Consider the following 26,115-nt stretch of genomic DNA (forward strand, 5'->3'; position numbering starts at 1 on the left):
AAGTAATTTATTAGCAGCCTGCTCTTTTGTTTTTATAGTGGTCAGGTTTTGGAACAATGTTCCCTCATCAGTGCTTATCATCTGGAATAAATGCTTGATGTGTAAGGGGCGTAGGTTAGGAAGGCAAACAGATAAATCAACTTGTGAACAGAGTTAAAAGGAATCCTCTCATAGCAAATGTGGAATCATGAGGTAGGACAGTGCTGGGGTTCTTCCCAAGAGCAGCCTAACTAGATTTTAATTGTGTGATTTTTTTACAGTTGCATTTAGGGTATATTTTTATGGATTAGGGATAGCTGGAAAAATCTGTTTTTCTTATCAGCCACTTCACCATTACAATATTGAATCTTAATTTTTTTATAACTACTGTTTTTATTATATCTTTTTGATCCGATGTATAATCTAGTACTCTTTTAATTGTTTCCTTTCCTCTTGCATGCTAGTAGCACACTTGTAGGTGCCAGATACTACAGTGCCTTATGTTGGCTAGGTCAGCAGCAGAGTTTTGGAGGGTACCCAAGGGACATATCAGGCTATTCTCCAGACAATTGAGAACAGAAATATTCACTGTAAGGCAAATTAAAATGCTCCTAGATAGCAGGTTTTTATTTACTGTTGGGCATTTGCTGGTGTTTTTTCTTTTGGTTGGAGAACTATATCTTGAAATGTTTAATGATTATTCTCAGAAAGTACCAGACCTATTTAGAGATAGCTGAATGCACAGTGATCTCTTGGTTCACAAGTTTAGCCTTGTCAAGAAAAGGTCAATCTGTGTTTAAGGCATGAGACTGGAGGCAAGTTGACAGGGGTCTTTTACAGCAATGTGTGAGTTTGGTTAAATGTTTGCAAAGCATTTCTTATGTTATGATTTCCATTCAGAGGTTAAGCGTGAAGTTTCATTACTTAAAGCTAAGTTATTTTCTCAAATTATAGGGGAACTGTTGTTATTGAAACTAGATAATTGCTATATTAAAACAATTTGCAAAAAACATATTACATTGAACAGTCACAGCTGCACCATGGAGACATAAAAAACCTGAGGTCCCTTTGTTCAAAAAAAATACAAATTAAAACCCAAAAGTAAAGCCAAGTGAATGTCTTCTAGTATCTTGAAGGCTGTGCTGTTTAGAATTTGGAAGGGTCTTATGGGTATCACATCCTATAGTTAAGTATTTAGCAGAGTATTCAACAAACAACAGTAGTTTTTAAATTTTGGTAATCAAACAGCTCATACGTAGTTAAATAGTTAAGCCTTTCATCTTTAATTGTATGTTAGTGGGGGGTTTTTTTGGGTTTTTGTGGAATTTTTGAAGCCTTGACCCTTCTGTTTATTCTATCTCAGGCAGCAATACTGTGAAAGTAGTGTGCTGTGGATTGTATCACATTTTCAGTGTGGATTTTTTTGTTATTTCTGTAGCTGAGAGCCATGTCAGAAGGATTGCTTGGTCATTTTTCTTTCATGAAAGTAGTGGCTTGGACACCACTAATTTAATACTTTAGATATGATAAACAAATGTGTGTCTCTATGTGTGCATATATATATATTTATGCATATCTATTTAAAATGTTACCCGCATATACAAGATACTTGCTTTCAAGTCCCTTATGCACTTTAAGTATGTTACACAGTGTCTGAGGTATGAATAAGCCTGTGGACCAGCTCAGAGCAGTAATTATTTTCAGATTAGTTCTCACTTCCTGAGACCAACTTTATTGCAAGTTTATGTAGCTGTAGTCCTCCAGTTACTTAAGTCAGTTATCCTCCAAACCTGTAGAGGTAAGAGTTTATATCATGCAACAAGGGAATAGTTTCAAAAGTTGAACAAGTTGTCATTTCTGTTCTCAGTGTTAAAACATTTTTTATGCATTTTAACCTGCTTAGTGGAGGAAACCTCTCTAAAACAATGGAATTTACCTGAGTATAATTAGAACAAAGACATCCAGACTTCAGTATCAACATCAAAATGTAATGAAATCTACTATTTCTTGCTGTTCATATATAGATCCTGTATCTTAATTGTAAAGTCATGAGTAGATTAACTGGCAGCATGTGGAGTTCCTTCTTTTTTCCTCTTTTTTTTTTTTTTTAATTTTTAAGCTAAACTAAAACACATGGATGTTGGAATGACTGAAATGCATTTTTTATAGTGTTTGCTTTCTGACAAATTATTTTTCAGTAGATTAGTTGATTGGTGTAACAGAGCAAATCTGATTTTGGATTCCTTTGGTCTAATACATGATTGAATGCCCATTTGTTGTTGCATATGTAACTGAAATGTATGTGCGAAAGTTGAACTTCGAGATATGTATTTTAAGCTGCCTTTACAATCAGTCAGTGGAGAGATACAGGCAACTCTAGCGGTAGTTTCTCTAACCTGTTTTACATGGATACATTTGGTACCTGTTTCTGTACATTAAGGGGGGTGGGCTATAGCTGAGTAGACACACTTGAGCTCTAATTTTTATGTTGCTGGGAAAGGGTAGATGAGCTTCGTCCAGGATTTCCACTGTGCTGTAAAATGTGGTGGTATTGCAATGGTGTAGTAAGCCAGAAGGTAACTGAATAGTAGGTAACGTGGTGGAGTTGGGGAAGATGTAACATGTAGTATAAAACCACGGGCTGTACCTCAGAAGACTTAGATTCTGTTCTTTGCTTTGCTATTCAGTTACTTCGTCATTTTGGACACCCACTTTATATGCTTTTGCTACTGCTTTCTCATCAGTAAAATTAAGACTGTGGTACCTGTTCTCAGATTGTTTTGAGTGTTGTGTTAATTCTCTAGCAATAGTTTTTGGTAAAGTTCACTAGCAATATTTCTGAACAGTAGAGGGAAAACTGGGTACTAAAAAATCTGAAGTATGATTGAGAATTAAAATGTCTTCTTTTTTTTCTTTCTTTAGAGCTTCATCAGATGAAGGAATGATACTCTTGAAACATGACAGCAAACTGGACTAATTAAAGTTTTCCTATTTCAGGAAAAAAACCCGAAATGTATAGACCAGGGGAAACGGTCAAACGTCGACTCAACATGCATGCTCCTCCTCGGATAAGAAGTGTGGAAGTTGCTAGAGGAAGAGCAGGTTATGGGTTTACCCTTTCTGGACAAGCTCCTTGTGTTCTTAGTTGTGTTATGAAAGGAAGCCCTGCAGATTATGTTGGACTTAAAGCAGGAGATCAGATATTTGCAGTTAATGAAATCAATGTGAAAAAAGCCTCTCATGAAGATGTAGTGAAACTTATAGGAAAATGTTCTGGAGTCCTGCACATGGTCATTGCTGAAGGGATTAGTCATATGGATTCATGTTCAAGTGATGAAGAAGTTGGTTTTTATGATGGGAAGGGGTGGCTGAAACCCAAACCTGACTCTAAAGCTCTGGGTATAAACAGAGCAGAGAAAGTTGTTGAAGAAATGCAGTCTGGTGGCATTTTCAACATGATCTTTGAGAATCCTACTCTTTGTGCTGGTAACCCAGATAATTCTGCACCGAAACAAAGATCGTTTTCAATTTCTGCTGCTATTAAATTTGAAACTGGCAATGAAAGTGTAAGCAATCCAAACCTACTGTCAAAGGAAGAAATATCCAAAGTCCTGAATGATGATTCTGTTTTTAGAATTGGACTGGAGAGCACAGAAGACTTTGGATTAGATGCAAGCATTTTAAATGTTGCCATGATTGTTGGTTACCTAGGCTCAATTGAGCTTCCTTCAACAACCTCGAATTTGGAAAATGAGAGTTTGCAGGCTATTCGTGGATGCATGAGACGTCTGAGGGCAGAACAAAAAATCCATTCACTAGTGATGATGAAGATAATGCATGACTGTATTCAGCTCTGCAGTGACAAATCAGGTGTAGTGGCAGAATATCCTGCAGAGAAACTGGCATTCAGTGCTGTTTGCCCGGATGATAGAAGATTCTTTGGACTAGTTACAATGCAGACAAATGATGATGCAAGCTTGGCTCAGGAAGATGAAGGGGTTCTGAGGACATCCTGCCATGTTTTTATGGTGGATCCCGAATTATTTCATCATAAAATTCACCAGGGCATAGCGCGACGTTTTGGACTGGAATGTACAGCAGATCCAGACACAAATGGCTGTCTAGAGTTTCCAACATCATCTTTACCTGTTCTTCAGTTTATTTCTGTCCTGTATAGGGATATGGGGGAATTGATTGAGGGAATGCGTGCGAGGGCTTTTCTTGATGGTGATGCAGATGCTCATCAGAATAATAGTACAAGCAGTAACAGTGATAGTGGAATTGGAAATTTTAACCAAGAAGAAAAGAATAATAGAGTTCTGGTGGTTGATTTAGGGAGCAATCCAAGTAAACACATCCCTAACAGCATATGGGAAAATCCAGTAGGAAGGGGACAAAACCAGCCTGCTTCCCATTGGAATGGCTTCTGTCATGAACAAGAAGGAAACATTCCTTTAGAAGTAATTCAGAATGATAAGTCCCAAAACGTAAGCAAACACTTAAGTCCTTCTGCTCGTATTGAAGTTCCACTGGTTTCCTCCCGAAATTCAGTACCCCCATCAAAGAAAAATGCTGCAGGCATAGGCAATCAAAGGTGGTTGCCTGTGCATGTTTTACAAGAATGGCAGCATGGAAATGCTAGTGACCAGGAGTCGTACACTGATTCGACAGATGGCTGGTCGAGTGTTAACTGTGGGACTCTTCCCCCGCCAATGAATAAGATTCCGGCTGACAGATACAGAGTCGATGGCAGCTTTGGTCAGCCACAGTTAAAATCTCATAAAAATGAATGGTCTAAGAAGATGTTTTGCATGCAGAACAAGTTTGCCCCTCCGCACAGTATTAGAAAGTCTAAAGAAGATAAAAAGGTAAGAATATGTTGATGCTGGTTCCTAAAAAATTAAAAAAACAACCCCAAACCCAACAGCCTGTGGTATTTTTGCACCGTGATATTTGCATAGTAAAATTTAAACGTATTATATCATTTACAGAATTTCAAATGATGAAAATAATATGGTTCTTTCTCCTTTGCAGAGGCTTTGCATATTCCTGTTTAATTGAGTGCAGCTCTGGAATTGTATTTCTGCTGGAAGTGTCTGTTAGAGCTTTCTCACATTTCTTCTTGTCTCTTCATTGTTTCCAAATGTTGCAGTGGCATTGCAATAAAAGGAGACATGACATTCTAGCAACTTCAGTTCCTTCTGACCTCCAGCAGCAAAAGAATGGAAACAGTCTGGATCTTCAGTCTGGTTCCTTTTTTATAGAAGGCTGGCTTGCAAATATTATTTTAGTGATACCTATTTTTATAGGCATGTAGTCTAATCATTAGTCAAAAACTTGTGTTATACACTTTTAACTTTACCCAAATAAGACAATTGTATTATAAAAATTCACTCCAGCAAACTTCTTAATACAAGTAGCGTTAAACCTACATCAAAGGGTAGTTAGTGGTGATTATAGTGCCTGCTATTAGGTCACAAATCTAATATTCTGCCAGTAAGCTGTAATTAAAATTTTATTCCAAATTACTGCTTCATCTACTTGTTTTGTCTACTCTTAGGCTTCTATAAATCAAAGCGAGAAGATGTAAAAAAAAAAAAGTGTTGGAGGGGTATCCAACATAATTACGTACCGTTCCCTTTGTCACATACACGTTTTGCTGTTGAGAAAACTAATGTCATGGGAGTCTGGTGTTGGTAACTGAGATTCTAGTAAAGTGGAGGTCATTGGTCCTACATTAAAAGAGTTAGTAGCGGAGTTGTATCTAAAACATTTGCTGGCTCTAGGGAAAGACAGAACCTTATACTACAAATTAGTCTTCAAGAAGTATTGTCCTTCCACGTGGAAGTGTTGCTTGTATGATTGATTCAAGTGTCCATCGTGCTATCAAAATCTGTTTTTGATAAAATGTCTTTTTCACCTGATTAAAAATATTCAACTGTTGCTCAAGTGAATGACAGTAGAGATTCATTAGTTGTTTCATACTGTTATTAACAAAATCTTTGCATTGGTGTGACACTCAGGCATAGACTTTTTGGGGATTAGAATGCAGAACTTCAGAATGTTTTGGTGTGGAAAGATAATTTATTTTTTTATTGCTTTTCTTTCACTGTGAAGCCAACAACTTCCATATACATTCTTTTGTACACTTTTTGTGCTGAAAATAAAAGAAATAAACTAGTATGTGTAATAGTTATACACTAGTGTATTTTTAAGGTGAAGTGACTGCTACAGGCAGCGATGTTTTCCAGACCCACAATACTGTATTAAATTGCAAGTGATCTTAAATACAAAGTGATTTAACACTTTTCAAAAACCAAGCAGAAATTATCCAAACAGAAACACTTAATTTATAAACATTACCCACCCAAACCACCTATCAATCAATTCTATTTGCAACCCTGAAGACTACAGGCTTCATGATCTCTTTGCTGATGGACCAAGGAAAAGGCCTCTTTATATGCAGCACCTGGTGCAATGCATTATGGATGTTGGTCCCAAGTGCTCTTTGGGAACTGGACCAGCTGCATGGGATGCTGCTGAAATTCCTTCGGCATCTCTGCAACAAGTTTGTGTCTGCAGTGTTGTCCATGATAGTAATACAGTTTAGATTTTTTTTCCAGAGATTTAAAACTAAAAAAATTATTTTTGAAATGTTTGCCACATTTATTTCATGGAAGTCAAGAATATACTAATGAAAATCTCATAGAAAATTTTACACTTTAAGATGAAAGATGTTCTGTATGTGGGTAAACAGTAATAATATTTCACCTACTGTATCACTCGGATCAGCTTATACCAGAATGTATGTTCCAACACTAAATATCTCAATCTTCCCTAAAATAGGCATTCTGTTCTTTGATTAATAACAAATTTGTTTGCAAGATATTTAAAATGTTTCTACATGCCTTTAGCATTTAGTCTCATTAAGGCTACAAAAGCTCTTTTGCATTGTAATTTTGTTTTTCAGTATTAATGAAGACTATTGAAACTGATGAGAAAAGCTCGTGAAAGTCTTGAAATCAGTTGCAAGCATGAGTTTCAAGCACTTAGCATTATTCAGAGTAATTCATAAAGATGAAGTAGTACTATGTTCCCATCTTAAATCTATAATGAAAATAGCGAGGGGATGTCGTTATTGATGAATGTACCTCTGCACTTCTTTAGGTACTGCAGAAATAGGGAAAATCTATGTTTTTGTATATTAGAGCAATAATTCACTTTGACTCGTGTGAAAGGAAGAGGTAAGAATGTATACAAAACATTATTCAGATGGGTTTAGATACTGCGTTTTAGAAAACTGTATGTCCTCAGCTTCTGTGACCTTTTTAAGTGGTAAGGACTGATTTTACACAGCATGCTCAGACACATTCCAGTCATCGAATAAAGTACATAAAGTGGCCACATGGGATTACGTTCATATTTTTACAACGTAGTGGCTGAGTCTAATGCTTCATTTGGCAGAGCCGTCCTTAAATTGCTTTTTAATTAAGGTGGGTTTTTTGTCTTTTACATTAATACTGAAGGGTAATATATCCTACAAGTGGGAATGTGTAGAAGCCACTAGAGGGAGAAAAGGTTACCAAAGATCAGAGTTTTTTGTGGTGGTCTTCCTTGGAGCTTTCTTTACACACTGGGGAAAGTACATGAGTTCCTGGATTTAATTCTGATCTAGCAGAATTGTTGTGCTAGCAGTGATGATCACATCTAGCAGTGATGATCACAGCATGTAATTTGGGAAAATATGCTGTACTGTACAGTGCTAGTGGGGGGTAAGAGGGGCATAAACTCTCCTGGTTTTATAGCTGCACTGGTAAAACATTTGTGAATTGTACAGAACACAAGAGCAGATGTGAGAAAGCTCTAGTGAACATATCTGTTTAAAATTGCACTTCCAGAACTGGACCTAGGAAGTGTTTCTTGTGGGTAGGAATAGGGATCGTAGAATCATGGAACGGTTTGGGTTGTTCAACCCAATCTGTTAGAACTAGAACCCATCTAGTTCCAACCCCCCTGCCACAGGCAGGGACACCTTCCACTAGACCAGGTTGCTCAAAGCCCCGTCCAACCTGGCCTTGAACACTGCCAGGGAGGGGGCAGCCACAGCTTCTCTGGGCAACATGCCAGTGTCTCACCACCTTCACATTAAAGAATTTCTTCCTTATATCTAATATAAATCTACCCCCTTTCAGTTCAAAGCCATTACCCCTCATCCTATCACTACACCTCCTGATCAAGAGTCCCTCCCCATCTTTCCTGTAGCCCCTTTAATTACTGAAAGGCTGCTATAAGGTCTCCTTGGAGCCTTCCCCAGACTGAACAACCCCAACTCTCTCAGCCTGTCCTCATAAGGGAGGTGCTCCAGCCCCCCGATCATCTTTGTGGCCTCCTCTGGACCCACTCAAGCAGCTCCATGTCCTTCTTATGGCCCCAGAGCTGGACACAGCACTGCAGGTGGGGTCTCACAAGAGTGGAGTAGAGGGCGAGAATCCCCTCCCTTGACCTGCTGGCCACACTTCTCTTGATGCAGCCCAGGATACAGTTGGCTTTCTGGGCTGCGAGCGCACATTGCTGGCTCATAGTCAGTTTTCCATCCACTAACACCCCCAAGTCCTTCTCCACAGGGCTGCTCTCAATCCACTCATCACCCAGCCTGTATTTGTGCTTGGGATTGAGCCAGCCCATGTGCAGGACCTTGCACTTGGCCTTGTTGAACTTCATGAGGTTTGCACGGGCCCACCTCTCAAGCCTGTCAAGGTCCCTCTTGGGACATATTTTCTTTTGCACGCTTTTTGTGCTGACTTCAGACTTCATGTTACAAGGAAGCAAACCATTTTCTGAGCTTTGTTTTCCCTTTAGTGTTGTAGTCCATTTAATGATGATGTTTTCAGCTCACAAATTAGAATTGTGGTTAATTTTGTAATAATTGGCAAAAACACTTTTTAAATATTAATATTCTTTACACTGCTACAAAGCCTTTTAAAGTTCAATATAAGTGTGAATAGTTGAAAGAAATTAAAAATACCTAATATGAGTAAATGTTACTGGATAGCATGAGGTTTTTTTGTTTTACTTTAAAATGTTGTAAGGAGTTTATCCCTAAGTTACTGAACTCATACTTTAACAATTGCTGTATTTTTTGTTTTTTAATCCTTGGCTGTGGGAAGAGGACAACTACATCAGGGAAATTTTGGTTCTATTCCACCTCTTCTGACTGAGATTTACTGGAAGCTATCTCTGGCCCCATACACCTCTAAAATTATTTCCGGTACTGAACTTCAGATTTCTCATGTTTCTTACAAGTTTCATGTGAACAGATTTGTATTGAAGCATCTTATGAGACTTTTTGCAGGGTCCCCTTCTGTAGGCCTTAGACTAAAACAAGTGATAGGAAGCCAGGTGATGCTGAAATTCACTGAAAGGGCAGATCATGGAAGGTAAGGTGGCTTTCAATCTCAGAATGACTAAGGAAGATTTCTGGTGGCGAGAAGCTTCTGAATCGCTGTGAGACTGATAGTGGGTAGGGGTGTGTGGTCTCATGGGGTCTAAGAGATGAAAAGTCTGGTTATGGTTTCAGTGGGAATGGAATAATTCTTGCTTTTTCGTTTGTTATTCCTTTTGCACTGTACTACCTTTGTTGTTGCATTGTTATTTTCATCTTTAGCATCCCACTACGTTCCAGTCACTTACCTACTCACCCTTTTGCGTGATTTTGGATTACGCAAAAGAAAATCACCATAAGCAATATGAAAACATCAGGGGATGTTAGGATTGGCAAGGGACTTGAGAAATTGCTGAACAGGGAAGCATTCCTTTCCCTCTAGACTAAATTAATATAATACGTTTGATTTTGTTCAACCCTCACTCTCTGTTTTTTGGGCTAGCGCCTGGCCAAAAATATGTCTACCCATTACTGTTTTAAATTAAGTTTTACTGGGAAAATACTCCTTTTTCCACTGGAAAGCTTCATAACAGTCAGTTTAGTCTTTGAGTTTTCTCTCCATGAGGACAGAATCCTAGGCATTGACCTCTTGCCATTCTTTTTTTAAAAAAAGGAAGTCTGTTTTAATACTGTGGAAGCAAGGATAACAGTTAAGATCACAAGTGGTTTTACAACCTGAGCTTACTAACTAGTATTTGGGTACAAGGTTTACTCCAAGTGAATATGACACATCTATTAAAAAGTAATTCAAAAGCGTTTTAAAATATTGGGTACTGATTTTTAGAAACCCCTTGTTGTAAGACTTCTGTCTCGACCACATTATTGTTTGTGCTCATGAAGAGTGAGCATTTGTAAACGGATCCTATTTGTAGGTCTTAGAGGAAGAAAAAATAGATAGTCTTGTCTGAGACTCACTGGACAATAGTACTGCCAATACATTTTTTTTTTTAAAGCAAAAAGCATATCAACTGCTTTGTAAGCTTCATGACTTAAGCTACTGAAAATATTGTAAAAATGTAGAGAAGACAGGTAAGCAATACAGTGGGGTTCACTAATGCATCTTTCTTTGCTAATATATTTTCTGAATTACTGTTATTGTTACTCTGTTTTGATCAGAAGTTTAACTGTAACTACTTCAGAGTTGTCTTTGTTTCCAAAGCAAGTATTACTGAAAAAGATAGGCTGTTCAAGTTAAAAATGGAGTAAGTTTTTTAGTGAAAATTTGTAATTTGCTTCAAATCCAAGAATTGCAGTTTTTACTGTTGGTAACTGGATGGTGAAGTAACTGAAAGGCAGATAAATGTTGGCAAAGACAAAGGCAAAGACAATGTTGGCAAAGCTGTGTGGTTCCCATATTTGTTTTTTGTTGTATAATTACATGTTTTTTTCCCTTTCCTCTACAATTCTGCTTGCTCACTAGCTTAAATTGTTCCACCCCAGCTGTTTATAAAGCAGAATTAATGGCAGCTGGATTGCTATTCTTACGCAGTACAATTTAATGTTAACCTTTGGAATTATAGGCTTTGATCTGATTTGAGATGTATGTATATACCTTAAAGAGAACTCAACTGAAATCCCAAACACCCAGCTAGATCTGAGAATGTGCTAATGTGAATTAAGCTGCAAAGAGGCATTTATATGAAATAGGTCCTCTGATACATTTTGCTATGAGAAGATGAAAAGCACTTAAATGTTTAGTAATTGCATGCAGCCTTTTCATATGTATTATAATCTTCTAAAATAGTGAGTTTTAAAAATGGTCGGTTCTAGAATCTTTAAAAGTGTATAAAAAGCCAAAAGAATGCTCGGTGCTTTTCTCTGGAAGAGAAATTAGTAAAATCTGGACAGTAAATGTCTGTAGAGCAATGCTGACTTTGTGAAATTTTCTCATTTCAAATTTATGTGCTAGGGATTTAGAAGTTTTCATTCAGTTTAAATGTTTTCTAGCTCAAGTGTAAGTTTGGACTGCAATTAACATCATTGCAACTAAGGGGAGATGCAGGCATCTATTTCTGAGCTAGTTTTGAGTTGCAAAGTCACAAGAGAAGGTAGTATCTTGAGAAACAAAGAGAAACAATGAACGAAATAGTGTGAAGAAAAATAATTAGCACAGAGTGAATGGAAATAACGGAAAATGGCTTTAAGTTTTCAACACAGACACTTTGAGATAAGAGATTCTAAAATTATTGTCTGAGCTTTCAGTTGTATGGAGATAGACCCCAATTCCTTGCAGTTGAGAAGATTTAGAGAAGAAAAGGAGCCATAAAATACCAGTTTTTCACTGGAGAAGAAATAGATCAATATGGAATAAAGGTCTTTAATTAGCAAAAATAAATATGGAATTGCTAAAACTTACCTGAAGTGTCTAAACAGAAGCATGGAAAACTGAAGCCTCAAGAGAAAGACCTCAAAATTAATCCCATCAGTAAAATGGCCATTAAGACATCAATAAGTTTGCAAAGATAGTACCAGAGAAGGATATTCTGCATCATCAAACCAAATTCTAGCTCTTAAGGCAATCGTGTATTATCATGCCTTTCATATAATTAGCAGCTGTACCTTTGAAAGAATGTGTTTGCACCCTGCCTTCCCTTCCACACTGCCTTCTACAGGAACAATATTCCATCACTATTATGATGGTAGAAGCTTTTTTTATTTTCCAGTCTGAAATCTAGTTGTGGCCACCTTATACCCATTTCTTCTGCTGCTAGTGTCTCCTTTAGTGAAAGTGACTCTCTTCACTGTTTACCTTTTTATTTATACATAGAAATCATATTCTCTTTTGGCTTTCATTTTGTTTGATGTAAAGCACTTAGGCTTTTAGTCTTCTGGGAAGTAAAGTTTTAATTCTCCGGATAACTTCAGTAGCCCTCTTCTGATACTATTCTAGTTTAAATTCTTTGTTGGAGCTGAGTGATCAAAATTTTATGCTGATTTCCTGGTCCTGGACACGCTTTTGTGTAATTGTAGTGTACATTTTCCTGTCTCTATTGTTAATGCTTCATACAATACCTCTTCATATATTATTTACTTTTTTTCATAGCACATAGCATTGACGGTTAATACTTATTTTGTAATCGATCAGTAAAAACATCCATATGTATCAGATGAGATATCCAATACTGAGGCCAATATCCTATTTTGGACACTGGCCAGGAGCAGCTGCTTAGAAAAACCATGGAAGAGCAGTGAAAAATATATTCTAATTTTCAGCAGCGCGTGGTTTAGAGACTTTCCTCTGGTAGAGATGCCATCCACATCATTGTGTGTAATAACCTTTGTGAACCTTTGTTCTTGAAATTGTTTCTTAAACTCAGTTGTACTTTTGGCATTCCTGGTATCCCTTGATTTATATATTCTGCAGTTTAATAGTGTGGAAAGAAAACAATACATAATTGTACTTTCCATATAATTTCATTTCATACCTGCTAATATTTGCATTGAGGAATACTTGAACAATCTTACTCCATTTATTTTTTTCTTAGTAATTTTATTTTGTTTTAAAACTCAACCACCAATCACATACTTTCCAAGCAGAAGTCAGTTTAGTCTCCTCCCATACAAAAGTTTTTTCATAAATGTAATCTTCCTCCCTTAGTTGTACTATATTACTGTTGGAGATGGGTTGATCAGAACTATAAGCAGTTTTTAAAATGTGTGGGTGGGCAATGTATTCATAAAGCTTATGTCTTGATTTCTTTTGCTTTTCTGATTATTCTTCATTTGCCTTTTTGATTGTTACTGATTATTAGGCCATACTGACTTAAATGATCCCAGCTAATGCCTACCTAATGTTCAAGATGATTTGGAAGCAATTGTTATGTGTGTACTTGTAATTTTCTCCACGTTTTCCCCTAATGTACTCAGGTCTTTCTGTTCCTCTGCAATTTCCAACGAATAGACTTCCAACTCATACAAGATACTATTATCTAGTTATACTGAAAAAATGATCTTACTATTCCATCTGCATTAATATCATCGTGTGTTTTTTTGTTTGAAAAGTGGATTAGGATAGGACTGAAATGTAGGTGGTCAGTGTTTTGTGCCTTAGTACAGGAGGCAAGCGATACACTTCATTTACCTGGATGTCCAGTGTGACAGGGCAGCCTCTTTTCTATGTCTTCCCAGAGTGCATCAAGATCTTATGTGACATCTTATGTCATTCTTGATTATATATGGGCCTAACTGCCGTTAAATGTAATGGTTAGAAGGCAGTGAAATGTGTCATTATCATTTGATTAGTAAAGAGGTAGTCTTAAAAGTGATCAAATCCATTGACCAGTAATGGTGAATAATACTATTTGAATCCTTTGTCACATTGGTTCCAAAAAAAAAAAAAAATCATTACAGAAATTGCAGTGTAATTAAAGTCTGTGGAAAAGCAGTCAGTAAAGTTTGAATGATGTTAGACCTTTTTTAATTAACCCTCCCCCACCTAATCCAATTTTCTGAGGTGATGTCAATCCATGATGTGGCAGCAGCGCAGGGCAGCCTGGAGGGTGTTACTTCATCCTTTTTTTGTTCCATAGCATACGGAGCCCTCTCTGTCAGCATGCCCTCCTGTACCCAGGACTTACTGCCTCTGTTCCTGTTATGGTCCAGGGGACTGGACTACAGCAAGTTCTTTTCCAGTTTTCTCCCCAGATTCTATAATTCTTTCAGGGTACGAGAGGCCCTAACCCAACATACCCCATATCTCAATCCATCCTGTTCTCAGACCCCACAGACCCGCACTTTACAAGTCCTGCAAGTCTTCACTGGGGGTTTTTGGGTGGAGGAGCTTGTGACGCTGGCTGATAGGATGAGGGGTAAAGGTGGTTATGGCCTACAGGCTCTGCACTGCTACAGTGGGGTGGTCGCTCAGCTGACAGGACCCATAATCAGGAGAATGGGCACTTAGGATGGTAGTGGACAACAGAGGAAGATTAAGTAGGATTTGGGACTAATACTGATCACAGAATAATATCTGTATCAACTACTTTGTTCTATGATCCTCCAAGGCTCTTTCTGACCATGATGACATTACTGTGGCATCCTTGTTTCCCATTCCTTTTCAGAAGGATCTAAATTAGGAAATTTCTTTCTGAAGTCTTAAACCTGCATTCTTTATAAAGATGAACTGCCACTCCAGACTGACCCTTCTGCTGTTTAACATCTGAGAGTAAATTTGGCATGTTTTGGATATCCACAGAAGTTTCAAATTATATGATCTGTGTATCTGGGTACCAAACTATCATGCACTTTAACATAGAAAGTCATAGAGTCAAACCTAAAACCAGAGATTTTTAAAGCTTCAGTAGCTGGAAATAGGAGTAGGACAAATTAAAACTTGATGATTTTATAGTTAGTATGATTAAGGTCTGTGACACATAGAACATAGCAAATTCTGTATTAGTTGAGCTCCTTAAATTGAGGCCTTTTAAATGGTGCTGTTCCTTTTTTTTTGGGGGGGGGGGGATTAAAATCTGTGAATATAAGCATCCTTCTTTTGTTACATTCTTTTTAGAGGCAATTAATCAGAAATCAGTACTCAAATTGACACTTGTTGTACAGACACTCAGAGTTTTTGTTAAAAGAATCTAATTTATTAGATTTTTAGTATAGGGAGATGCTTACCTGGGGAATTGGCTCTCTGGAGCAGGATGGCCAGTCGCTGTCTGGGTACTGATGGTTGTTTCTGTTGCAAGCGTGGTTTAGCTGGATTGTAGAAGACTCCCCAAACTGTTCTGGTGAATTTTCTAATCTGGCTGGCAAGTGGTCCTGTGTGACCATTCTAGCATGTGCATGGTCCTTTGTCAGGACAGAGGGTAGTATACTTGTTCCACCTGAACAGGAGAAGGAAAACAATTTTTATCAGAATTAGTACATACCAGTAACTATATTTTTATTTTAGAGCTCTTATAACTTTGTTCATAACATTCAATTACTTTCTTATGCTTTTTTCCTCAAACATTTAAAAAAATTTCACTCACATGCCTGTGAATCTTGTGATATTTCATTGTGAAACAGTTTTGAAAGCATTTGAAAACATTCTTCTGTAAATGAAGATGATTAGGCTTGTTAGCATTTTTTAACTTTTTAGATTAGCTCACCACCTTATATTTTACCTTTCCCTCTTCCTGCTCTTCCACACAGCAGTCAAAATCTCTGTCCCAGAAGATTCAGCCGCTTTAGTTTCCCCTCAAGGTCATAAATTGTAATGTGTTTTCCGTGAAAAGATTAAATTTGCTAGATGTTGTAAAGCTGACCTAAGCCTCACAGTTTTTCTTTCTCCTTTTTTCCCCTTTCTGGATTCTTGCTGCCTGCTCCCTGTATTTTGTCGTCAAGGGTGCTTGAACATCTAGCAAAAATGTCCCACTTCCTTAGCCTCTTGTACTCCAAGAGCCATCAGTGTCCTCTCCTTGCGACCTCCTTCCTGCTCCTCCAGCCTTAAAACAGTTGTACCAGAGGAGAGGAATCTCATTGTTTTATTAGTTTTATCCAGATATTTGGATGAGAGGACAATGTATGTTTAACTGTAGAGGGACACAAAGACTATGGAGTACCAAATGGAAATTTCTGGTTGTTATGTATGACAATTTGTTAAAAAGCTGTAATACTTGATAAGTGCATTTGGTAGAATCTGAAAGAGTGCATGCTATACCTGGGAGTTTCTTTAAGCTAATTGAAGATGTTTTCTAAAGGTGTTCAGTTTCTTTGTGTTCTGAATAATTGATAAGGTTTCATCAACTTGCTTCTGTGCACTCAAGCTCCAGGTTAGAGTATCGTATCGACTATCATAGTTTCACATTGCATTTCTTTGGTAGTACCAACTGAAAGAATTCCTGTCATGCTCAGGCCAAAGTTGGTAGTGAGCACCATCAGTTGTGCTGGCAAGACTGTCTGTGGATCTGTGTTGGAAACAGGATTATTTCATTTTGTAAACTATAGTTTATTGTTAGTGGAGATGAGGGGGCAGCCTGCTGCAATTTGGGAGCTGGCTTGAGTGGTCAGAGGTACATGCAAAGTCCTTAAACTAGCACAGCTGCTGAAAATAACGTTATATAGAACTACTATTGCCTAACTTTATCAGTTAAAATTGCTTCTAAGAGCCCATCCTTTTTCTTTCTGTCTTTAAAAAAAAACAGATTTGTGCAAGTCACCTTGTATTGGATCATTTTTGTTCTTTCTGTCCCTCCATTTGTAGTCTAACGTGAGTCACGTGCTTCTTCACTCCCTCTGGCTTGCTAATACACGAAGTACAGCATTTTCCACTTTCTCATTTGTACTTTTCTTGTACACCTTTCTTGTTATCACACATAAACTGTTCTCACTTGGACACATTCACAAACTGCTGCTATATCAATCCTTCCCTAGTAAATTTTGTTTTTAGTGCTTTTCTTGTCAAGTAGATTAGTAGGTAGCTCATCCCCAAGGCCAAATAAGCAGGTTAAGAATTAAATTGAAAAAAAAATATGTATTTGAAGGGAAAGAAAGACTATAGTTTGGTCAGTGATTGATGGTTATTTCAGGGGAATGTATTTGCACTTGCCATTTCCTGTTAGCCTAAGGAAAAGGGGTGATCTGGTCATATATTAAAAAAAATTATACAGACCCATTCATTGTCTTGCTTTTTCTCTTATACATTTAACTGGTATTTCAGTCTATGCTAGCTCATAATTTTTACTTTGTTATAAGAATAAAAAAAAGAATGGATTTTTTAGAGCATCAGTGTATTAATTCTTTTAATCCTTTGTTGTTTTTCCTCTACATCTGCCACATCAAACCAGGATAAATGCTTTTAGAGATATGTTCTTTTGTACTTTCACCATGATAGATAGTAGTAGCAGGGTTGTAAGTATCTGTATTGCAAAATGCAGAGGATGTATTGCTGTAGCACATGCTTTTCACTAATCAACTTGTTTCACAAATTTCTGTGCTTTTCTGTTTGTTGCTGAATTCCTAAATGAAGACACTTAGTGAAGTATCAGATGGACTTTAGTTTCTAATACTATTCTGTGATAGGATTTCTTAGATTTTCTTGAATATCTAGATATTTTTAGAGATCTGAATCTTTTATAGATTCAGCAACACAGGGTTTCCAGAAGAGAATCTTTAAATTATGATACTAAATAGTTCTAGGGCTTATAGGCAATCTGTATGTAAAAAAACCCACAGCCCAATGCTCATGTAACAAATTTCAGTGTTTTAGTTTGGCAGCTAACAGTGAATGAAACAGCATTTTGTTGGTCATGTAGTGTACTGTTTTGAAATTTTTTTAGGTTCATTTAATGTTTTTTGATATCTGTTTAACAGTGTAATAAAGGCCTTTAGAAGTATCATAATTTCTTTATGGCTATCACTGAAAAATTTACATTAATATAAACCATTTGCACTAGCATTCTCTCTGTGCTCAAATACTGTGGATTCCTTTAGCCATGCTGATTAGTACATTCTAGTTGCAATGGCTGTTCTCTCTTCAAGTCATAGATGCTTTTATTTCCTGCTCTTCAGAGACCCATGAAAAACGTTTGTGAAAATGTTGCTGCTATTTGCTTAAGCTACGTGATTCTTTATTTGTGTGTGTGTGTGTATGCAAGGCAATTTTTTAATTGATGTGCAGAAGGAGGTCTGCCTTCATAGTCTGAATGTCTGGAATAGAGTCAAGGAAAGATGAAAAGGGAGACTTCTCAGCAACATTACCAGGAAATTAAATACTTGGTGAACTGCAGTCTTCTTTTTAGCAATGTCTTCCTTAATTTCCTAGATTATTAATTTGATTCTTCAGAGCAAGGAAGAGATTTTTGTCAGTTGAAAGCGTTTTCCTAATTGCAATTGTTATCCAAAAGGGTTGGGGAAATGGTTAGCTCAGTGAATTTTTATATTTTGTAATCATTTGTTAAGCACTGTTTTATTCTCAGGGTCTTTTTTTCCCTGTTCTTATTTTTAACATTCAATCCAGGATTCAGCAGTGAGTTTTGTATAAGAATGTCAAAAACCGTAAATAAAAATTTTCATTGGATACTAATTAACAGTTCTCTTCTCTACTATCACACAATTTGAAAGTGTTTTTTGTCCACTCTCCCCCTTTCTCTTTGTTACGTTTCTGACCACAAATAGGTAAGCAGCTTTTATTTCTAAAATGAGGCATCTGGTAATTACCTAGAATCTTCTTCTTAGTGAAATCTAATTAGATTTGTCTTCAGGCATTTTGTTCATCTTCCTTCAATTTGTAATGTTACTGTTTCAAAATTTTTTTGAGTGTATGTTTTCTAGTCTCCAGGATATGGGGAAGGCTGAAGTAGTCAATGACTTTTTTGCCTCAGCCTTCACCGGCAAGAGCTCCATCCACACCGCTCAAGATGCAGACAGCAAAGGTGGGGACTAGGAGAATGAAGAACTGCCCACTGTAGGAGAAGATCAGGTTTGAGACCATCTGAGGAACCTGAAGGTGCACAAGTCCATCAGACCTGATGAGATACATCCGTGGGTCCTTAGGGAAGTGGCGGATGAAATGGCTAAGCCACTATCCGTCATATTTGAGAAGTTGTGGCAGTCTGATGAATTTCCCACTGACTGGAAAAGAGGAAACATAACCCACATTTTTAGAAACAGAAAAAAGGAAGACCCAGGGAACTACAGGCCAGTCAGTGTCACCTCTGTGCCTGGCAAGATCATGGAGTGGATCCTCCTGGAAACTATGCTGGGGCACTTGGAAAATAAGGAGGTGATTGGTGATAGTCAACATGGCTTCACTAAGGGCAAATCGTGCCTGACAAATTTGGTGGCCTCCTAGAACGGGGTCACAGTGTTGGTGGATAAGGGAAGACCAAACTGACACCACCTACCTGGACTTGTGCAAAGCATTTGACACTGCCCCAGACAACATCCTTGTCTCTAAATTGGAGAGACATGGATTTGATGGATGGACCATTCAGTGAATATGGAATTGGCTGGATGGTCACACTCAAATTGTTGTGGTCAACGGCTTGATGTCCAAGTGGAGAACAGTGACGAGTGGCGTTCCTCAGGGGTTGGTATTGGGACAAGTGCTGTTTAACATCTTTGTCGGTGACATGGACAGTGGGATTGAGTGCACCCTCAGTGAGTTTGCCAATGACACTGAGCTGTGTGGTGCAGTTGACAGGCTGGAGAGAAGAGATGGGCCATTTAGATGGACCTGGACAGGCTTGAGAGGTGGGCCTGTGCAAACCTCATGAAATTCAACAGGACAAGTGCAAGGTTCTGTACAGGGGTCAGGGCAAGCCTAAGCACAAATACGGGCTGGGCAAGGAGTGGATTGAGAGCAGCCCTGCGGAGAAGGACTTGGGGGTATTAGTGAATGGAAAACTGACTATGAGCCACCAATGTACCAGGCTGTTTTGCAGCCCAGAAAACCAACTGTATGCTGGGCTGCATCAAGAGAAGTGTGGCCAGCAGGTCGAGGGAGGGGATTCTCCCCCTCTACTCTGCTCTTGTGAGACCCCACCTCCAGTGCTGTGTCCAGCTCTGGGGCCCCCAACATAGGAAAGACATAGAGCTGCTTGAGTGGGTCCAGAGGAGGCCACAAAGATGATCAGGGGGCTGGAGCACCTCCCCTGTGAGGACAGGCTGAGAGAGTTGGGGTTGTTCAGCCTGGAGAAGAGAAGGCTCCGGGGAGACCTTACAGCAGCCTTCCAGTACTTAAAGGGGCTACAGGAAAGGTGGGGAGGGACTCTTGATCAGGGATCATAGTGATAGGATGAGGGGTAATGATTTTAAACTGAAAGAGGGCAGATTTATATTAGATGTAAGGAAGAAATTCTTTACTGTGAGGGTGGTGAGACGCTGGAACAGGTTGCCTGGAGAAGCTGTGGCTGCCCCCTCCCTGGCAGTGTTCAAGGCCAGGTTGGACGGGGCTTTGAGCAACCTGGTCTAGTGGAAGGTGTCCCTCCCCATGGCAGGGGGGGGTGCAACTAGATGATCTTTAAGGTCCCTTCCAACCCAAACCATTCTACAATTCTAGTTTTAAGTCATAATCTCCCAGAACAATATATGGCCATCTCCACTATTTAAACATATACTAGACAGTTTATATTCTTTTTGGGCTGAATTAGAAGGAAAAGTGAAAATGTATTTGTTATTCAAAATAGATATGACTGCTATTGATAGTTTGTTTCCTGTGTTTCCTTTCACCATTTTTTTTTAAAAAAGATGAAGTCCTCTGAGTGATGCAACTTGTTTTGAGAAATACGTGAAAGACCATTATGCAGAATCCATACTGTGTAACTATTTAATTAGTTTCAAAATACTAGTTTTACTCGAACTAGTGATGTCATTTGCTGATAGTTTTTTCATTAATTCACAGATTAAAAATTTAAAAATTACAAAACTAGTGTGGTCATACTTGACTAGTGGTGAAACCTAGTAGTTGTACAGATATATTCATGCTGTTTTAACAGGAACATACTCATATGGGAGGACCCCTGTTAGTGTTTTGATATGTTATGCAGTAATAGTAATGGATACTGCTGAGTTTAGTCATGGGTTGATGTGGAGTTCACTGTTTGACACAGATTACTGCATTAGGTGTAAGTTTTCAGTTTAGACAGGAAAGCTGCTGTGACTGTAAGGCATGAGCCAAGTGTGAACTACCTCACTGGTTCCTGCCTTGATGAACAGATGATGTTAAAAGTTGCTCAGAAAGACAGGAACTGTCCGGCGGGTGCTATCTGTGAACATTTATAGAGAGAAACTTTCCTGTCTTCACATTTAGTTGATCGTTTTGGCAAAAGCCATCTTAGCTTGTTTATACTGCACTTTTAAATATTCTCTTAAAAACCTTGGAAGCTAATCTCCAGTTGCCAGTGTTCCAGTTTTCCATGGCAGAACCTGCCCAATTTTCTTCTTGGCCAATAAAAAAACCCTTAGTAAATTGAAAATTGGGAGGGAAGGAGATTTCATATAAAAATGGATCACTTCTAATACTGAATGAAGAAGTTGGAGTTACAGCCTGTTGCACTGATGAACCCTGCTACATACTTTGGATCCCGATTCCTGTATGCTGTGTTATGTCTTGAGATTTCTATGAGCTTGTAAACAGAGTCTGTTGTGAATACTGGTGACAGTCAGAGCCCTGTTGCTAAAGAATAGTGTTGACTCCATGGGACTAAGCAAACAGGCAGACATCTTCTGTTGGATACCTTATCTTTTGTTTCAGTAAGGAGGCTGTATAATATTCTTGATAGTCTTCTCTACTTTGTATGAATGGTTGTTAGCATGAGATTATAAGAATGGGAAATACATGATTGTTCTATACAGACTTTCAAACAAGTGATCAAAGGGATACCAAAATATTTCAGAATTGAGAGCACAGCAACTTGCCCTAAGGAAAAAACAAATACAAATATAAAATTTAATAAATATTACAAAGCTGCCAGTAAGCAATTATAAAATTAATAATAAATATATTTTTAAGCTTACTGTGATAAAGAAAGATGCTGAAATAAAATAGAAGAAAATTTACTCTGAATTGAACTCTGCTATTTTCTAAAGTGAAAAGCATCAGAACACAGGGAGGAATTTTCCCCACATTGAACGTTACAGTGAAAGGAATCCAAAATTTCAGGCACATAATCACAAGTTTTCGTAATGCAGTGAGTTTATGTACATCTGCTTAGCACCAGTCACTGTGTGCCTACTCTTAGGTTTAAGCTTACACGTTGCCATTTGGCATAAGCTAGATGTGTACATGCTGAGCTGTGGTAGCTTAAGTGACATCTGGTGACTTTTTAAGGAGAAAGTGTATGATTATGGGGAAAAGAGAAAGCCATTAGATTTAATTATTGCAATACCAATTCCAGTCATGGAACATCCAAGTGAGGTAGTTTCTTTACTCAGAACAGAAGTTCCTGCATTTTGTACTGTGTGATTTAAAAAGTTAGACTTCACAGTAGCAAGCCTTTAAAAAAAAAAAAAGAGTAGCTAAAGTAAGATTTTTAAGTTTGGAGAAAGATTACAACAGAAGCTGGGTGAGGTGATTTCTAGGATGGTAATTTCCTATAGAAAGAACAAGTATTTTGTCAGTGTAAATATCTTCCAGTTAAGACAGTAAAGAGCTAGGATTGTTTTGATATTAATTAAGCTCTGTCTACTAATACTGACATGTAGCATGTGTACACTTTAGCAACCTAACTTATGATTCATGTTTTTACAGTAACTTAATGCTGTATATTTGTGATATTTGATTTGAGACTGGTAAAGACATAACTTTAATGATTTTAATACATGATTTTACAGGGGCATGGCAAGTGACCAACTTGCTTTGAAATTGTGATCCTATTACAGGTTTGCAAATACATCTCCTTGGAGTTCTGTAGCTTCAGATGCTTAAAATTCAGATGCTTTCACTATGATCAGCAATGTACTAAAATTAAAGAAGTAAAATAATAATGTATATTTTGTGTTTTGTTTAGGGTGCAAAATTTGGACATCCAATGGGATTAAATCAGGCTCCTCCCCCACGTTCTTCTGTTCGAAGATCATTTGGAAGATCTAAGCGATTTAGTATTACTCGTTCTCTGGATGACCTTGAGGTAATTAACTTTCACTTAAAACTTAGAAGTGAGTCCTAGAGAGGAACTTACAGTAGTTAACGGTGATCATTAATGAAAGAAAGTAAGTAATATCTGTAGTGTAATAAAGTTACTAATCATCATATGACAGTTATGAGGGGAATACAGATATCAGTTATCACCTGACTTTTTAGGTGTTTCTTTAATAGTTTACATTGATGCCAGCAGTGGCTATTCTTTCTGTGGGGAATTTTGACTTTGTTTTACCCATCACTGCTGGTATGTAAAGCCAAACAATACAGTTTTGCTGATCAAAATGTTCATCATATCTCAGAAATCATTGTATTGTGATATCATATAAAAAAATCAAATGCGTATCGTATTCTTTTCATTCAGCTGATGATCATTGCATTGAGGAAATTTTGGGTGGTTAAATTTGTTGCTGGACCAAGCTCTCTATGTAACTTCCTAAGGAATGTAGCTTGCTGAGTATGGAAAAGTTTTTAAAAATACTTAAATAGGTTTTTCCTCCTTATATGTCAGCAGTTGAGAAGGGGATTCCTAGTCAGCTTGGTGTTGGTCATTGGTTATGGTGATTTTTGGGTCTTTCTGAGTGTGATATAATAATGCTATTTGATATCTGGTATAACATCAGCTGATGCCTGGGTCTCAGTGGCCAAACATTATTGATTTTTGTGAAAACAAGGAATGAAAAGCCATCTGAATTTAAAAAGCTGTTCCTCCCTCAACCAGCTGTAGGAATATGGCTTCATTATATCTTCTCTTCTAGTGTGCTTTCTCAGGAAAACCTGACCCATAGTGGGTGAAAGGAGAGATTTTTCCCTTACCCATTTATCATGTTTATCTGAAAGAAGGTTTGTGGTTGGGGAGAAACAAAAATATGTGCAGAGCTCTTGGCATAGGAACCATGTAATACATATCATGCCGCTCTTCAGCATGGGAGGGAATGTGGCACACTGATTCCTCTAAATGGGAAGGAGGTGTTTAAAAAGCATTTGAGATGGGAGGAAGAAAGAAGGAGATATTCTGAGTTCCCTGCAGTTGGAAAATGTAGGAAGAATGGTATTTCACTGACTCTGAAGTAAAGGAGAGTGGAGCTCAGTGCACTGGATTTTCAAGGAACAGAATATATGGAAGGAGCTTCTGTTGTGCTTAGGGAATGCAGGTAGGAACTGTAATTACTTATTTCTCAGATGTTTTAACGGACATTTTTCATTGTTGTCCATTTCTAGTTGTCTGAAGCTTTTAAGTGTTTTGCTTTTTTTTTCCTAGTCATGGAAAATACTTTTTCATGTTTTTGCACTCATAACTTTAATACAGTAACTGCATTAACTTTAACAAGGAGAAGCAAGATCCTCTGGATAAAACTGTTTGGGAACCATCTAGCTACATCTTTCTTGGTCAGAAAATGGTGATTCCTCTAAATTAAAAAAGCTTGATACTATATATTACCAGTTTTGACAGAATTTCTGGTCACAGAGAGTATTCTCAGAATATCTAAGAGCCTAGTGCTAGTAATTCATGTGCAGTAGGAAGAACATGGTTCACACCAGGTTCTTCCAGATTGGAATTTTATATGGATTTATGTGCATATCTCGTATTTTGAGAGAGTGTTTTAAATACCAGGGATATAACTTAATTTCTGTTGTTGGAGCTGTTTTACATTGTATAAATATTTATTAAAATAGGGACTTGGTACTATCCATTAGCCTAAAAAGTCCATATTTCTCTCATTATGGCTTAGTTGGTATTCGTTAGTGTATATAACCTGAGTAGCACCAAGAGGAGGGATTGAGAGGCTCTCTATATTATGCACTGTCCTAACTGTTAAAGCTATTACTTTGGATGGGAAAACTTACATTCTAGGTCACAATACGAATCAGACAAAGAAACAATCTGTGTTAAAATCTGTATTTGTGTGAATGTCCTTACTACATGTAGCTATTTGGGTGCGGACTGCTCTCTGTCAATTGCTTCTTTTCACTATGAAGTCTCTTTTTTTCCCTCTGTATGCCATAAGAGAATGATATCCTAGCCACCAGGAGAAATACCAATGCAGAGGAGAATTTCAAAAACCTCATAAGTAAAATAGTGTTGAGGCATTTTGGTTCTAACTTTAATGCTGCTACTGCATCACTTTTCACAAGTACTGTTACGCTAAGTGTATTAGAACACAATGCTGTTAGCACATGTTTAGATTATTTCAGGCCATCTATTTTGAGTTGCTGGAAGAGGAAATAACAATACCAGGAAATTCTTAGAGACTCCACCTTTGGAATAATGATCGTGTATGTATTATATAGGCTACTCGGTTCCTTTTGTGCTCTTTCCAGATACCTTAGCAGAATCGATAAGGTACTAACCCAAACATGAATTTTGAAAATGTATATGCTTCTCTGAACTTGTGGGTTTGATTCCTGCTGGCATCCAACTTAGTCTTCTAAACTGAGTAGTATAAGTAGGTTCCATGCAATTTCTTTTATGGGCATATGCTGAACACTGTTCATTTGCTTATGGGTCTGAGAAAGGCTGTATTTTGATGTTTTTGTTTTTATAAAAGCATGAACTTGTGCCTCTTTGGAGCTAGTGTGTGAAATACAAGCCATCAGTTTTGCCAGTCTTCTGCCATTAGGTGGCGTGATTTCTTTCATTTTTTAAAAATCTAGCCAAGAATAAAACATATTTTTTATGTATATTATTTTAATAAATAAAAACAATGATTGCAAGAGAATATTTCACTTTTTCTTTTGAATTGTTAGATTATGGCTGGCTATATGTGCACAGACAATATTCTTATGAGGTTAGCATGAACTGTAATGATACAGCTGCCCCTCCTTAAGCATTTTCCTCTTACCTGCAGAAGCTGTATTATACATAGAAGAAAACAGAGAAGTTTGTAGGATTAAATTCTAGGTGCTGTTTTTACTAATAGAACCTGTATACAAGATTATTGTAAATCTGCAGGAATCAAAATAGGATGAGAGTGCAAAATTAATGGATGCATTTATGCTACGACTATGGTACGGAAAATGTCTCACAAAACACCAAATACACAATCTTATTTCTGAACTGTGGAAATTTTTCTTGTTCACACCAGGGCTGAGTATGATTATCCTGTAAGTTGGAACTGAATTCAGAAAA

At 37.6% G+C, this 26,115-nt stretch overlaps 1 protein-coding gene across 4 annotated transcripts in view; it reads left to right on the forward strand.

Moving 5' to 3' along the window:
- RGS12 (regulator of G protein signaling 12) overlaps positions 1 to 26,115 on the forward strand; it is a 91,133-nt gene that overhangs the window by 3,663 nt on the left and 61,355 nt on the right. For 3 of the 4 annotated variants that reach the window (XM_074822012.1, XM_074822009.1, XM_074822010.1), the window contains exons 2-3: positions 2,902 to 4,847; positions 22,855 to 22,974. In XM_074822012.1, coding sequence (XP_074678113.1) covers positions 2,991 to 4,847; positions 22,855 to 22,974 — 1,977 coding nt within the window. In that variant the 5' untranslated portion in view covers positions 2,902 to 2,990. Of the gene's footprint in view, positions 1 to 2,901; positions 4,848 to 9,146; positions 9,248 to 22,854; positions 22,975 to 26,115 lie in introns of those variants that run through there. The other variant, XM_074822011.1, reaches the window with a different exon arrangement.

This window comes from Strix aluco, chromosome 4 (genome assembly GCF_031877795.1).
Source record: "Strix aluco isolate bStrAlu1 chromosome 4, bStrAlu1.hap1, whole genome shotgun sequence".
Taxonomy (NCBI): Eukaryota; Metazoa; Chordata; class Aves; order Strigiformes; family Strigidae; genus Strix; species Strix aluco.